General features: G+C 42.3%; 1 protein-coding gene across 3 annotated transcripts in view; it reads left to right on the forward strand.

Annotated features, from left to right (window-relative positions):
• The first annotated feature begins 5,820 nt into the window (after positions 1-5,820).
• The window catches only part of NETO1 (neuropilin and tolloid like 1), an 89,903-nt gene continuing 78,373 nt past the window's right edge, over positions 5,821-17,350 (forward strand). For 2 of the 3 annotated variants that reach the window (XM_082417636.1, XM_082417637.1), the window contains exons 1-3: positions 6,511-8,178; positions 8,416-8,553; positions 13,025-13,273. In XM_082417636.1, the coding sequence (XP_082273762.1) occupies positions 8,085-8,178; positions 8,416-8,553; positions 13,025-13,273 (481 nt within the window). In that variant the 5' untranslated portion in view covers positions 6,511-8,084. Of the gene's footprint in view, positions 6,091-6,510; positions 8,179-8,415; positions 8,554-13,024; positions 13,274-17,350 lie in introns of those variants that run through there. The other variant, XM_082417638.1, reaches the window with a different exon arrangement.

The raw sequence follows: 17,350 nt of genomic DNA on the forward strand, positions 1-17,350 counted from the left end.
AATGACTTTGTTATTATATGTATGTAAAATATATTTTTTAAATTAATTTATTTCCATGTGCCAAAGCTTGTTTATCTCCTCAGAATTGTTTCATGAGTCAGATATAAGTCCTGTCCTACTTTAACACTCAGGGTTATAGTAAGTCCTTTTTTTTTTTTTTTTTGCCTTTTTTTAAAAATAAATTTATTTATTTTATTTTTGGCTGTGTTGGGTCTTCGTTGCTGCGAGTGGGCTTTCTCTAGTTGCGGCGATCGGGCTTCTTATTGCGGTGCCTTCTCTTGTTATGGAGCACGGGCTCTAGGCGTGCAGGCTTCTGTAGTTGTGGCTAGCGGGCTCTAGAGCGCAGGCTCAGTAGTTGTGGCGCACGGGCTTAGTTGCTCCGAGGCATGTGGGATCTTCTCGGACCAGGGTTTGAACCTGTGTCCCCTGCATTGGCAGGTGGATTGTTAACCACTGCACGACCAGGGAACCCTTTTTTTGCCTTTTTTAAAAAAAAAATTTATTGGAGTATAGTTGATTTACATTGTTGTGTTCAACAAGTAAATCTTGCCTTTTATTATTTTCTAAATCATCCATATAATATCCAATAAATTGTTATAATAATAATACAATATGTCCTAAACTAGCCAAAGCAAGTAAATTTAGGTGATGCTATTAATTTATATACTTAAGGATAAAAAAATTATACCTAACCCATAAGTATCATTCACACATCTAATTTAGCAATTTTAAATAGTTTTGTTTTCTTTAATGGATGTTTTGACATGGAATATGTATATTTATTCTTCAGCTTAATGTATTTTCTAAATATGATTAAATCCCTTTTTAAACTCTTGATGGAAGCTCATTTTCTCCCCAAAATGACAGTGAGTGAATATAGTACGAAGGTGGCTCCTTTACAGAAAAATGAACTTTTAATCTCAATACATATCTTTAGAAATGTTCTTTTAGTTTATGCTGATTTACAGATTACTAGTGATTTAATTAGGCCAGCGGTTACTAAAAAAGTCTCGATCTTAATTTTATAAGCTACTGTCAATTAAAAATGAACCATAAAAATAAAGGTTTTTTAAAAAATGTTGGCATAGATTGGTAGATAACGGAGTTATTTTTATTCCCCTCATATTTTTCCAGACATAATAATACATTTTTCTTGGAGGACACTTATCAGTAAATATGTAACAACATAGACAACAACTACATATCTGCAAGTATAGGTGAAAATTGGTTGAGTAATGTGCTATGAAAGTTCTTGCCCACAAGAGGCTAATATTCTTGTGATATAATACAATATATTCGTACTAGGAAGAGAATCATATTTTATTTTCCCTAGTCATTTTCATAACATATCCTGTCTGGTTTAAATGTGAGATTTCAAAGGTTCTATCTGTCTTCTATTTTATGATGATTTTCTACTCTGTCAGGATACCTTTACAGACTGAAAAGAAATGGCTTCATCAATACTGCTTAAAACCAGTTTCATACCAGAATATTGCAGATAATTTTCCAAAAAAATTCCATTATTTGGTGGCAATTATTTATCAAGTGTTTTTGATAAACTAATATTATGATTTGTATATTGAGTTAATAAAATGGAAGAAACAGAACTTTACAGCTCAGAACTATGTCAATTAAAATATGGTAGGAAATTTTCAAGAAACTAATATAATACAGAATGTATCAGAAACACTATTGATTTTGGTCATTTTTTTTTTTGGTAACGTCACTTATTTTAACTATTAAAAAAAAACCCTTGAAGATGTCAATACTGCAGATGAATTAATGAAAGATCCCTAGTGGGCCTGGAGCTTTATTATTTTCTATAGAGAACTACATGTATGTAGCTAAATACTACTTACTTTTGAATCAGAAGAGCAAGTGTCCTACACCAATTCTTTATAGGGTTTTGGAAATCCTCCTTATCACTCATTGTTATAGAGTGCAGGCGCAAAGGAAACCAGTGACAGTGTAAATTGGGTTCAAGAGGCCTTAATTCTGCCTTATATCCTATAAGTAGTCTCTATTGCAATGCTAACTTTGGAGAACTGTGAAAAATCACCCTCTTCTAGGACAGCACGTTGAACTTATAAAAGCTATCAGTTTATAAGCTCTCTCTTTCAACATAATCACATCTTGAAATTTGGCCATATGTGTGCAAAACCTTCCCTTGGAGAAGCTGAACTTTTCCCATATGTCGGTTTTTCTCAGAAAGTAAAAACTCGTGGGTCTCCGTCAGGGAGGCAGCATTACTCAGCAAGCGGTAGTTCAGAACTCAAAAACGAGAAGAGAGTTTGCCAAGCAAGCAGGATGTGGTGGATGGTTAAAAGTACTTGTGCATGTGTGTGTGTGTAGGAAAATGAATGGACTCTTCAAGGAAAAAGTTGCAGCCATAACCTGGAAGGATTAAGGGAGCAGAGCAAAAGCCTTAGCATCTGCCTGACTCTGTCTCTTGGTGAGTGAAGAATTGAATAGAGGGCCTGAGAGCCTCTGTCATGGACCAGGTCCAGGATATGCACTCTCATTCCATCAGAACTGAGGTTTGTACAGAAGTGCAACCCTTCAGCCCCAGGCACAGCCCGGGAGGCAGGCCCCTATTTATGAGAATTTGATCTCAAATACAGACATGCTGGCCAATGGGATATGGGAGGAATAAAGACATGGACAAAAGGTTTGGGTGCCCCTCTTTTTTTTCCCCTGGGGTTTCCTTCCTGAATTTCCTGGATCCCCCTTCAGATGCAAGGACCACCCACTGGTCTAGGAATATTTTGGTGGTCACTTCCTTGGCTACGTTACAACGACCTGTGTCCTGGGAAAGCAAAGAGAAGGGAAAAAATGTTAGACACACTTGAGTGGACGGATTTAGCAAAGACCAACTTTACCTTCTTCTACCTTCAAATTGCTATTGAGAAATACAGTGGTTTCCCTTAAGAAAAATGTTAACGTTGCCACTGTTTCAGTGAAGGATATTTTTTTCCAAAAAATTGTTTTTGTAAATAAGATTTTTGGATGCAAAAAATAATTACGATCCATTCTTAAACATGTCAACATTCTACTATCAGCTTGTGTCATTGACCGGTTTTCAATGACTCTCCCTCCCCCATCGGTGACCTGTTTCCTTTGTCATCTATTCACCATCTACTAACCGCTCTAATCGTGCACTAGCCACTCTTTCTCAACTCCACTCCCATCCACTCATCACCCCGCCCTAACACACACACACACACACACACACAACCCCCGCGCTGGCACAAGAACCGCACGTGGGTCACACAACTCCCTCGGGACCTTCTGCTATTTTTCACCTTTGATCCTTTTACAACTTCATACGTGGGCGGATACACACGGATTTTCTGAGACGCTCCTCCGGGCTCTCCATCCGTCAGCTCACCCCTTGTTCCTTTCTCGAGCCTGTAGCTCCTCTTGCAGGCACCAAGTTCAGATGGAGTTGGCATTCCGCGGGCGCGCAGTCTTTCTCCCTCTCTGTGTTCTCTCTCTGTCTCTGCGTCTCTCTCTCTCCCTCTCTCCCCTCCCCTTTCCTCTTGGTCTGGCGGTCTGGCGTTCTCCTTCTCTCGCTCTAGCTCTCCATTCCATCCTGCCCCATCTACCCACTTTTCATTAAATGGACGGAAACACACACACACGCACAGACGCACGCCCGCACGCAAGCACGCGCGCGCCCTTCTCTATTTGATCACTTTACCCCACCGTCGAGGGCCTGCAGCTTCCGGGAATCAAAGGGCCAAAAGCTTGATGGAAGGAGTCTTCGAGGTTGCTTCCAGGGCTCGGGGATTCCCCCCGGCCTTGGGGGTGACCTCATTGCAAATTATCGGCCTGTAGACCTCTACCCTCTCCCAGCTGCTCTGCTGGGAAAATGAGGGCAGGACAGCCGCGAGCGTTCCCCCGCACCCGCGCGCACGCACGCGCCCACGCGGGCTGCCCCGAGCCGCGGCAGCAGGTGCCAGAAGGTGGAGGTCAGGCCGGGAGCCCGGCGGCGGCAGCAGCCCGGCAGCCACCAGTCTCCGGGCCACTCTCCAGGCCCTTTCCTCTCTCTTCTGCCTTTTGAGGTGACCCTAGTCTTCGCAGCAAAGCGCCTCTCCGCTTTCTACCTCCTTTAATTCTTCCTACGCCCACCTCCTCACCGCCATCATCCCCAACAGGAGCCCCAGTCCGGTCTGCGGAGTGGGAGGCGCGGGGGCTGCGGCTGAGCGCCCCTGGGGTCCCACGCCGCCGAGGCGGGGGCCGGGGGTCGACGGCCTCTGCGTGGCCCGGAGGTGCGGCTAGCGGCCGGGGGGCGCGGGCGGAGTCCGCAGCGGCTGGAGGGCGGGACGCCGCCGGGAGGGGAGGAGGTGGCGCTGCAGAGCCCGGGAGAGACTCCCCGCTCCGCGCGCTCCAGCCCTCCTCGGGCCGCCCCGGGTTTACTGTTCTTCATATTCACTTATTTGCATTTTACAAACTGGGTTTTTTTCGGAGCTGTTTGCCTAGCAACTCTTTTTTCTTTCTTTCTTTCTTTCTTTTTTTTTAAAATTTCCTCTTTCTCTCCGAGTTGAACGCGCTGCGCGCGCGCGCGTCTGTCCATGAAGGGGTGGGGTAGGAGGTGATCTGTGTTTGCCTTGGGGGTTTTAAATATTTTGGGGAGGGTGAAGGAAAATTGCTAGAAGCCCGTGTCTTTGCAGGAGCAGTTTGTTGCGGGCGACCTCCGCATCAGGCCAGGTGATAAAACGCGAAACTTTTAATGCTGCCTTTGCCTCCGGCGCGCCCCTGCCTCGTCTCCCAGCCTGAGACCGGAGTAAATGGCAAAGCCTTCACCCCCGAAAGGGAGACAGAACCCGTTTCTCCTAGACAGATAGAATATGAGGGGTGGGGGACAAGAGATCGACCGGAAATTCTAATCGTTAAAAAGTGAAAATTTGAACCCCGAAAGGGATTTTCCCATGGCGGCCCCTCCCCCTTGCACGCCTTTTATCCGGCACGAGGATGCAGCTCGGGATTTGCCGGCGCCCTTCTGGCCCCCTCGGTCCAGGTTGGCCGAGTGACGGATCCCAGCCTGTTCCCCCCTCCCAGTCTCCCACCCGCTCCGGCACCCCCACCCCCCGCCGGGTTCGGAGCTGGTGTGCTGTCCTTGCCGCTGCCGCCGTCGCCGCCCCATTCCGCTGCGCACCAGCCCCGGGGGCGCCGGCCGCGCGGAGCTGCCCGATTTCACGCCGGCGCCGGGCTTCCCGGAGCGCCGCGCAGCCCCAGGCGATGACTCAGGCGCCCACCTGGTAACTCTGTCATTTTCCCGCTGCCTCCCCCGCCCTCCCGTCCCCGCCCCCCTTTGCCACCTCGGTTCCCCTCCACCAGCCTCCGGCCCTCCTCCCAGACGCCCACCCCCCCGCTCCTCTTTCCGCGAGACCGCAGAGGTGGCGCGCAGCCCGGCGAGCCGATGACGGACCCCTTCCTCCGGTCTTCAATGCCTCAGCGGAAGGTCCCCGGGGGCTGGAGAGAGGCTGGCTGCTGGACATCCTGCCGCGGAGGCTGCTCCGACCTGCTGCTCGTGGTGTATGAGACTGGGGACTGAGCGAGCCCCAGCCGCAGCCGTCCGCTCCGTGGCTGCCGTCGGTCCGGACTGGGCCCCGCTCCGCTCGCCGCGCCCGCCGCCCGGCCCCGGCCTCGGCCCCGGCTCGGGACGCCCCAGGGCTCGCCCGCGCGCCGACTGCCCGCGCGCCCTCCTGACGGCGGCGGCGGCGGCGGTGATGCAAAGGAGGAGGAGGGCGCTGCCGCCGGCGGCGCTGCTGGTGGCGCCCGGCGCCCGGGTGTGAGGCGCGCGTCACGGCGAGGATGCTGCTGGCCTCGCGGCGCTGAGAGGGCGAGCGCGAGCCCGGGGCGGAGGACGCACGGGTCCGGATCTTGCTGCCGTGTGGGCTCCGATCTCCTCCTTTCCTCTCTCTCCCCCACCCCTTCATTTGCTCTTGGTTTGCATATCCAAAACCCCTCTCGACTCCGTCCTCTCCCCGACCGCTGGAAGTCTCCCTGTCTCTAAATGGAATTAGTGGAGATCGGAGCCTCGGGTGTAACGAACAGACATGATCTATGGACGCAGTTTGTTTCACAGTGAGTACCTTTCCCGCCGCGCCGGGGCTCTCCGGGTGCCGTCCTCCCCGCCTGCCCTCCCTCGTGGCCGAACGCGCAGGGAAAGCCTGGCCGCCGCCGCGCTCCCGCCGGACCGCGCAGGCCCGGCGAGTCTGGGGCAGATGTAAACTTTCTGTATCGCAGCATCATAGAACCGGCGTGCGGGCTGCGCAAGGCGGTGGTCACCGGATCGCAGAACCTGCCGCGGAAAACAGCCTTTCCGTGGGCAGGAACATCCCGGGGCAGAGCATGGCGAGTAGTTCGGGGGTGGGCACGTGCGCAAGAGCGAGGTGGCCGGTGGAAAGAGGGAGAGAGCTGGCCTGATAGTTCCCTTCGGGGGCTTCTGGAGCTCGGCCGGCCCGCCTGCCCACCCCCGTGGGTAGTTTGTGGTTCACCTGAACGCAGCCCCCGAGGGGAGGGCAAGGACCAACCTCAACTCTTCCAGAGAGTAGATAGCCCTGTAGTGTTGCTTCACGAGTGTGTGGTGCGCGTGCAATTGGGGCGGGGGGGGGGGGATTGGAGGAAAATAGTGTCAGAAGTCATCGAGTAAACGGCAGTGTAAGAAAATATATGGTGGAAATCTCACAGTATAAAGCAAGGATTAGGGTGGCTATGCCACGCAGTCAAAGGACCGGCCTTGCCGCTGTGTTAATCACAGCACACGCTCCACAATGTGATGCCAGCAGAAGAGGAAAAGCAGAGTGAAAACACCCAAACTCCAGCTTGATACTGATGGCTGTACACCCGGGTGTGTGCGCGTGCGTGTGTGTAGGTGTAGAAACACGGCAAGTTAAAGTAAGACTTGTTTTTTTCCTACCTGAACACAGACAATAGCAACGACTGATATTTTAATCTAAAAGCAGAGAGCCCGGCTAGAGTACAAACTACAATAATTGACATCATTTCTCAAATACTAATAGCAAGGCCCACATACTTTTCCTGGAATAATCTTTAAGCATAAATTTGTAAGATCCTATAGTGAGCTTTAGTTAAGGAAAGCATTGTGAATTATACCCTCCCTTTTCCAAATGCGTTTTTAAGTGGACTTATGATTATACACCTAATGGAACTTAGAGCTTTTAGGTAATCGAGCAACAAAGTCAATAATAAAAACAGAAATACAGAATGAAAAATCAGAAATTATGAAGACTAGATGACTTTAATACTTTTCTCAGTTTTAGGCTTTGTAAAAATATTAAGTAAATCAAGGATATGGAAGTAAAACAGAAGGGCAAGTTTCAGTGGTCTTCGTAGATTTACTGTTAAGTTACAGATCAGAGGCTCTTTCTGATACTGGAAAAACTGACTCAATAAAATAGAAATAACCTTTCTCAAAATTATAAAATATTTCTGGATAATACTGAATATTAAATCAAAGTTAAGGTTAGGAGAGATTAATTTCAGAGCTTAGAAAATGCTGAGGACTGGGGTTACTTGGTAGTTCATCATTTTATAAGAAACATTTTTAATTATGCTACTTAATGCCTTCAATCCACATTAGTCTGTTTTTCTTCTGTTCCCCTCCCCGACCTGCCATAAGATTTTGCCTAAGTATTTATTTTCTAAAACACAATAACATGGTTGATGAAAATACAACTTTTCCTTTTCACCCTTTTACCTGCTGTCCCTCTGTATTCCTTTAGAGATGCTAGCAAGGTCATTCACAAAGAGGAGCTCAGACGTACTCCTGAAATCCTGCTGTAATGGGACATTAGTAGGTGACAATATTGACTCTTTAGTCTTGAAGTCTGCATTTGCTTTAGGAGTTTAGGTCTCAGCCATTCCTAACTGGCATTACGTCCTGAGGAGATTCCTAAGTTGTCCTCATTTGTACATTTTATCAGTACAAATTTGTACATTTTATCAGTTTATGCAAGTTCTGAGTCTACTTGGAACAGTTAAAAGTAATAAAGTAATCTTCTTTGATATCATTTTATCTTTAAGTTGTTATGTTGTTATAGCATTTGATCATTTCGATGTACACTAAGCTTTCTAATTTTTCTTTTTTTGTTTCAGTTGTAGCAAGTTTAATCATCCTCCATTTGTCTGGGGCAACCAAGAAAGGAACAGGTGTGTTTCTTTGGAAAAATGCAAGTGGAAGATCTCCAGTCACTTGCATTGTCCTATTTTCCCCACATTCTTAATATTCCAGAATATCTGAGCATTTTATAGTGTGTATAATTGATTGGTTTTGACTAAGACACCATTTAGAAGTTAATTTACTAATGGATATTGTAAGAATGTCCTCTCTATTTTTAGTTTTATAAAAAATTGGATAATGGCTTTAAAAAAATTATTTTTTTCCAGAAAAGCAAACCACCTCAGAAACGCAGAAGTCTGTGCAGTGTGGAAGTTGGACAAAACATGCAGACGGAGGTGTCTTCACCTCTCCGAACTATCCCAGCAAGTACCCCCCTGACCGGGAGTGCATCTACATCATAGAAGGTGAGGAAGCCAGTGCCAGAGCTGGAGAAAACATTCAGCCAAGTCTGGCCACCTCTAAGCTTTGGATGGACAATATGCATATAGACATTACAAAAATTGGTTTTGGAGACCGTACACATAAATATCTCTGAGTGAATCAAATAGCTGTAAAATCTGGAGTCCAGCTAATTATTGAAATTATTAGTAATGGTTTATAAACAGGTAAATTCTGGGAAGTAAAAAGAAATCAACAACAGTTTGTTTTGCCGTTCATGTAATTGATTTAGAATTCTAAATTAATGGAATGGATGCATGGTTGGCATAATAGTACCTAATGTGTAACAGTTTTTGCAACTGGTATTTTTTGGGCTTAATAATTAGTAGAATAACCTATACATTTGTTATTTTTCTCTTAAATAATATGAAGCACAAAAAACATATTCTTGTCGGAAGTACATCTATGATCATATTTTCCAAACGTCAATCTGAATAGCACTTGCCTTAGTTTGTGCTCACAAGTGATATTTTCATACTTTCATGCCAAAGTCAGGATTCCAAATGATGATGCTTCTTTTCATCATTTTTTCCCCAGCTTGAAGGATAAAAAGTGCTGGAAAAGGGATTCAGTTCTCTTTGAACATTTTCCATTTCCATTACCCTTGTAGACACCTCTCTATTAAGGATGATACCGATACATGAACATTTCATTTAGTGCTAGAAGTTTTCAATATTATGTGTTAGTACTTAATAGCCCAAAACTTTCAACCTCCCCAACCCCTGTGATCCCCCAACACACACACACACACACACACACACACACACACACAGCTACCTTAACAAAGGCGGTATTTATGCTCACTGTTCACTTATAAGCAAGGGACATGTTAATTTGATAGATCTTTCAAATTAAAAGATGTTCTGGTTAACTGATTTCAAGAATTTCATTTAGAAATGATTCTTTTTGTAATTTCTGGACCAAGATCTTTCCTCTCTTCTTGTCGTGCTTCAAGTTGAACTTTTAGCAAAGATACACCATATTACAAGAAGAAGAGAAAGGAATAAGCTCTGATAATAAAAGCATAAAGCTGAGAAACTGAGCTCTGGCAGTTTTTCTTCCCCTTATGATCGATAGAAAAGGAGACTGAAATGTGGAAATTCTGGGTTAAAATTAGCTGTTCTCTCTATCAAGTTAATATTACATATCTGTTATATGTAGTAATACATATACTGTATAATTGTATCGTGTAGTACTAGTTTAAGATCCTCGGCTGATTGAATTTGAGGATGTGAAAACCCACAGATACAAATACAGAGGGCCAAGTAAGGGACTTGAGACTTGAGTATCCTTGGATTTTGGTGTCCAAGGAGGGTCCTGGAACCATCTGCCTCCCCTCTCCCCTGCTGCCTGCAGATACCTAGGGACAACTTGTGTATATATACATATATATATACATATACATAAATATTTAATCGTAGAAATTTGGTATTTTTGTTGTCCCTACTGTACATATAAGGAAACTGAGGCACAGAAGGGTTAAATGTCTTGCTTAACTTCATATAACATAATTTGTGTTTTGAAGCAACAGTATTTCAAAACTACAAATTATTAAAAAGAATAACATCAACTAATTCTCCTGTAATTCAGAAGAAAATCTTTGCATGTTAATTGTGCTTTCATGTTTATTCTTATTGATAATTTAAATGCATTGCTAACATTTGATTCTAATATCATGCACATATTTGCATTCATTTGTAGTCATGTCAAGGACAAAACTTAAAGTTGGGAAATAAATAGAATCTCCTGTCCCTGTTAATCATACTAATATACCCATCTTGAAATACTTCATACTTGTCTTTTTTTCCATTCATACATTCATTTAGCAAATATTTACTGAACCACTCTTGTTTAGAGAGTATTGAACAAAATGGACATGGTACTTGCCTTATGGAACTTACGATGTGGTCTGGGGGCTGTGCTTTTTTCAGTAAGCAATCTAAAGTGGCCCCGAGATGAGCAGTTTTGGAATAAGGAGAAAGACAAGAAGTCTATAAGGAGGAAGAGATGCTTACACTCAGTTTTAAAGAACATTCAGGAGATAATCGTCCTCTGTGTAGAATAGCATGTGCAGAGGTTCAGAGACGCGGCGAGGTTGGTTACACACGTGTAGTATCATAGGGTGTCTGCAGAGGGTGAGGAGAGCAGCGAGTGAGGAGTCTGAAAGGCAGGTGGCCTCAGATAAAGGAGAGCTTGGCATCCATCTGCCACCCAGGCAAGTTTGGACTTTATGTTATAGACAAACGAGTGCCATTGAAATAACTCGAGAAAATAATAAGGTGAGATTTTGATGAAGAAACTGGAGGAAGAGAACATAAGCAGAAACGATTGTGAAAGACAGAGTAAACTACAGGAAAAGCCTGAACTACAGAAGTGACACTGATGGTGGAGTCGAGGGAACAAATGAGAGGTATTTGGGAAACCGAGTCTTGAGTGACTGGATGTAGGGATGAGAGAATAGGCAATCTCAGGACTGTTCTAAAGTTTTGGCTTCGTGATGTGTTACATGGAATTGCCATGTCAGATAAGGAATAGAGGTGGAGAAAGGGGGGGATAAAGGAAAAATAATGTGTTCCATTTGGTGTTTATGGAGATGTCTCATGAAGAGATTGGATGTGTGATCTTTAGTTCAGTGGATAGTTCTGGGATAAAAATATATATTTATAGGTGATAAATATAGTGATTGCTGTTGAGGTTGCTAGTATGAATAAAATTACCCAAAGGGTATTTGGAGCACTTCAACTCTTTTGGAAAATACAGATACTTGGGTCTGCCTCCAGGAATTCTGATTTAATTGGGCTTAGATGGAGCTGCAGATATCATTATATTATAATCTCTTTCCATTGAAATGCTAGTGGCATCCAGAGCCCTGGTCTAGAAAGAGAGGAAAGAAGACATAGAATAGATTTCTGGAAAATAACATGTAAGGGAGGGCAGAGTAAGGAGAAAGTCAACACGGACTGTGAAGGAAAAGCCAGAGAATATCAGGATCGTATTTTATTTTGTAAGTCTCTAGTTTTCACGTAATCATGTATCTCAACTGTATATACATTTTGATACCCATGCATGCAAGGCTTTAGTTTTAAAGCCATTCAAGGGTGATATTCAATATATATTTAAGAACTGGTGTGGAGGGGACAGTAGTCATTCAGAATGATTGCTGACCACGTGGGAAGCAGGCCCTGCCGTGCCAGGACTTAACTTTCAAGTTTCTGGAGGGGATTGGTCTTTAAAGAGGATCAAGTGGCTGGAAAGCAACTGAAGAACTCAAGACAGCAGTTTACTAACTAGGATAAACGTGTGGATATTTCAACAACTGTAATGGCTATTCTGGGGGTATTCTGGCTGAATATCAGCCTGGAATGCCAGAATTTTGAACAGTTTTGGCCATGACAAGGGAAGAATGGAAGGGCACTAGCAAATGCATCCGTGTGGAGGTTTATGGAGCTGCTCACCCTATCGGGCTCTTCCATGATTATTTAAAGAGCTATAAACACATTTACGAAGATAAGTTCATTTATAATTCACCCAACAAAGATTTTTTTTTTTTTGAGAAATTCTCAATGACAAGTATTGTGCTTGAACGCTGAAAAAAGAAGGTGAATAGATATGGGTTTCGTCCTTAGTAAGGAGATGTAGAGAGAAGATTTCTTTTTTTAAGCAAGATTTTCCCACATAAACTGGAGTTGGATTGGAGGTATATATGTACTCAAGAAAGTGGGAAAACACACGAAAGCCTAAAAGAGCACGGTGTCCTAGAAAACATGATATGCCTGGAGTGGCTTGAACTTTGGCTGTATGTGAGGTGAAAAGACCCTGGCATGGTGAGTTGTTGGATACCTGTACGAAACCTGTATGTCAAGTGAATTGATCATTTTCCTATAGTTGATAGAGAGTTGCTGAATAAGTTTAAACCTGAGAATGACATGATAATATTTGTGTTCTAGGAAAATTACTCTTAATATCCCTCCACACACACTTCAATCTAATCAAGACATCTAATTGGGACTGTTTGAATGGTTTAACTCCATGATGAACAGTTCTCAAGTTTCTGACCTTAAAACTGGATTCTCCTGAAGATGTGGGAAAAGTGACAGAGAGATGCCTCCCTACTTTTTAAACCTGAGTCAGCAGGCTTTCACAAAACTACTGTGATTTGTTCATCCTGTGTTAGATATTGAAGTGGTCATTTTATATCAGATAATATTTTGTGCAACGTCATCAGTTTTAAGAATCATCCCTTAGACATTATTATGGAAATATTATCTCTTAGGATGCTAGGAATAACAAACTTGCATAGCGTTTCTATGCATATCACAGTCAAAATTTGATAGGAGTTACACAGATAAAATCTGAAGTAGAATCGGAGAAGCCAAACTACGGATTTAAAAAGGACCTTCTAGACATAATCTTTCGTTTGTTTTTTTTTTTTTTCAGCTGCCCCAAGACAGTGCATTGAACTTTATTTTGATGAAAAGTACTCTATTGAACCTTCTTGGGAGTGCAAATTTGATCATATTGAAGTTCGAGATGGACCTTTTGGATTTTCTCCAATAATTGGGCGTTTTTGCGGACAACAAAATCCACCTGTAATAAAATCCAGTGGAAGATTTCTATGGATTAAATTTTTTGCTGATGGAGAGCTGGAATCTATGGGATTTTCAGCTCGATACAATTTCACACCTGGTAAGTGAGGGCTTGTTTTTTCCCTATATCTTTTTCTTTCTTGGTTTTCTATCTTCATACTATAAGAACTTTTGTAAGACAACTTTATTATTTCCAAAGAGCTTCCCGGTTCTATTTAAAACCAAACCTACAATACTTTCTCTTTCCATTTCATAAATTCTGAAAGGAAAATAATTTTTCTTTAAAATTTAGCCTACACTAGAGGTACAGCATAGTGACTCAGGGGTCTACATGGTCATCAGCAACACAGTTAATTAGTTGGACTTCCATTATGCTGACACGTGTAATTTGAGAGGCCGTCTGTAATAGAGAAACTAATTATGCATTGAATCCCAATAAACTTGAAAAGGCAATTGCAATATTGTAAAATGTATCCATCAAAATGATCTTTGGAGAACTCGAATAAAAAATTCATTTGTTCTGAAAATTATAATTTTTAAAAATTTTTTTTGCAAATTATAATTTTTAAAGCAAATGGGTCTTAGTATAAAGCAGTCAGTCTAATCTCTTTTTAGAAATGCAAATTCCTAAGAGTTGTGATAAAAGGAAAAGTGAGTCCCATAGCAGCCAAATACCCATTTGCAAGGTCTGGCACCCATTAGCTGTTATTATATAATTATCTATTCTATGTCAATTTTCCTTTTAACCTGTTAATATTAAAAAGGGTCTGTGATGTTGACTGGCTCACTTTATGATGAGTTATCATTTAATAGAATAAAAATTGGTTATATTTTTAAACTGCCAGAACTTCAGGCTGAAGCAGTTTGAGATTTGATGAAGTCACTTTTTTTAATGGAAAAACGACTCAACTTACATAAAGGACATTATTTATTTATAATTACATTTTTTTTAAGTTTGTACATATTGTTTTACTCAGGTTATAAAAGACAATAAATTAAATTGGAATATATGTAAAATTTGTTCAAGTTTCCATTCCATGTTACAGAGGTAACATCAGAGCAGGGTTACGATGCTCAGTTCAAGCACTAACATTTTTGAAATAATTAATATAAGATTAATGATGACTTTTATTATGATATTATGGTTTAATAATATAATAATTAAAATAAGTAAGATGTTAACCCTACCGTATGCCTTAGCCTTAAACATTAGGAATATTTTTATAATATTTCTAAGAGATTGTGGTTTTTATTATGCTTTGCTAATATTGGATTGTTCACAGAAGTCATGGGTATTTCACATGTGGCAATCAAGCTAATTTGATGTGTTCCAGAAAGGTGTAAACACTGAGATTACTTTATTAGTGCTAGAGTTTTCAATGGAAATATATATATATTTTTTTTCTTAACTGCTAATTTTGAGTATAGTTACGACCTAAAAATAATGGTACATGGTATGATCTAGGCTTTTGTAAGTTATATTTTCACCTTGAGATTGGTGATCATGGGAACAATGTGAGGATCTAAAACTGTACTTTCATTAGAAATGTAGGGTCAACTAACATACTTTATCAACCAAAGCAATTCTATCCACGTTTCTAGCTCTACTTGAGATACGTAAATGGTGGCGTTCAATCTGATATCCTAGGTTTTCCAAAGCTTCTTTGTTCCCGAGCATTGTCCTTTGAGCCTTGTTTCTTTAGACCCACCTTGCTTCATCTGTAGAAGGAGAAGATTTTATTACCAGGAACATCTGTATCAGAAGGGAATGTGAGGAAATGATTCCATGTAATTAAGAATGAGTTAAGGATAGACTGAGGCTTCTGCTGTCACTCAGATAAGCTTGAGTGAAGTGTGCCGGGAAACCTACACTTGGCATCTGAGGGGAAAGTAGGACCCTGAAAAGGAGTTGTGTAAAACTTCCATGACTGCACAAGTTGACACGCTATGGCCCAAGGACATTGCCTGAGTGGCACAGTAATCTACAACTCATTCCATAAAGAGGCAATATTGAGGAAGCCACTTAGTTAATGTAGGAGGAAGGGGGTAGGGATTAGTGATCATTTAGACAGCATTTAGGGAATAAGGAGTCAGGCAGGCTTTAGCTTAACTCGGGCTTCATTTTTACTTGGTGGTATGCTTCAAGCGGTGACCTGTGGGAATTGAGAGAGTTCCTCAAGTCAACTTAATCATTTACGTGATAAAGCATTGCTGAAATCTCGAGGGCCCCAGAGTGGGCTGCACATTGGAGGAGAGATCTTCCCACCAAGTCACCCCGAGAACTGGACTCCAGCACGGCTGTGAGGAACACTGGTTTTGGAAGCAGATTGGGCTTCCAACTCTAGCTTTCTTATTTCTTGCTTGCTGTAAACTCTGGACATGATCCTTCATGTTCTATTCCATCAATATTTTTATTTTTAAAGTAGGAATAATATTGATTACTCACAAGATTGTTTGAAGATTGTTTGATTATCGACCAATGCATATTTATGGATTTTTTCACTTCCTATAAGATCTCAACTGTTGAGCGCTATTATTGTATTAATTTGATCACGTGTTCTTTAAAAGTAAAGGAGGCTTGGCATAGTTTATTGGGAGAGCAAGTGACCCAGATTTTTTAAATTACAACCTCTCTTTCCCTGATATTTTGGGATGGATATGCAAAACTAATACCTACACGATGCCACTTTTCCTCATTAGGTTTAAGTGGGCCTAAGTCTCTACATGAGGGTTAGAGTTATTTCTGATAGCAGTCATAAAATATGTTAGGGCAGAAATAGCAGTAGGAAGGCTAAGTGGTCTTTATTATTTTTGAGAATTTACCATAATCTGGGATCTGGATCTTAATTTACAGTCCCAGAAACTTGTTGTCAGCACAGTGAGAATGTACCCACTCTTAGGAATGAATCACATTAAACAAGCTAAATATACACATATACATACATGTGAATGTACACAAATATATATATACATACACATGAATATACATATATACATGTACACATACATATATGTACACACATATAAACATACATACATTTTTAGTAAGAATTCTTAGAATCACACAGCTCAGTGTTTCTTGTAAGCGACCATACACGGGCATCCAGATTATAATCAGAACATTGTACAGTGAGTGTGAAATCCAAATATTGAAGCATGTTTAACAGCATCCAGCGAAGGTACATGATGATTCATCTTTATAACATGGCTCATTTTTCCCAATGATGCTCTAGGTCCCAAATTGCCATGGGTCAGTACCCATGTCCAGTCTTCAGCTTCGGCCTTGCCTGACCGGGACACTGATTTGTGTCAACTCTTATCTCCAAACTTGTTTCCATCTCTTAATATCTGAATGTCTTTGACTTCCTTTCCTAGTCAACTTTAAAACATAGCCTTTTAATCCCTAGCTCCTGTGTTCCTAGGAGCTACTTCTGAACTGGTGGTCGATGAGAACTAGCCAACTGGAGGTCATGTGTGGACTTGGAGGGCAGGAAGGCAGAGCCAGAGACGATGCCACAGATGCACACTTAAAGGGGTTTTCCATCTTCTGACACATTTTGATGACTCCGCAGTTTTTATGTTACGGATGCGGTTGATGGTAGATACCGTGCCATTAGCTGGGTCCACAGCGCAATGAGGAATCACCTAGGCGTGTAGTCTAGCATGCACAAGAAGGATTGTGAGACTGAGCAACAGTCAGAGAGGTCAGCCTGTGAAACCCCCAGGGCCTGCAGGAATGAAGGACAGTGTGAGGTTCGAAAAAGGGCCCAGGAACCCAGAGCCCCGGTGGGAGCCTCCGGGTGGTGCCTGTTGGGAAACCCTCTCTTCTTCCTGTGCAAGCACAGGTGTGTTGTGAGGTCTCAACATACGCTCTCCTACTTCCGCGAAGAGAAATCTCAGAATCACTGACAATGTTAAAAGTTACATGATGGAAAATTCGATAACCCACAGATAATTTAACAAGAAAACATATAGAGGTGTTCATTGCAATAGACTGATACTGTTTTCTCATCTTAATAATGTTTTCCTTAAAAACAGTTAAACCAAATGTATTATAGAAAAATGAATCATGAGAAAATATTTTGTAATGAAATTACCTTAATAATACTGGAATAACATTCACCAAACTCGTAACGATGATTACCTTAGATGATGTTGGAGTGGGGTGGATGAGAAG

Source organism: Balaenoptera physalus (assembly GCF_965194825.1).
Source record: "Balaenoptera physalus genome assembly, chromosome: 12".
Classification (NCBI taxonomy): domain Eukaryota; kingdom Metazoa; phylum Chordata; class Mammalia; order Artiodactyla; family Balaenopteridae; genus Balaenoptera; species Balaenoptera physalus.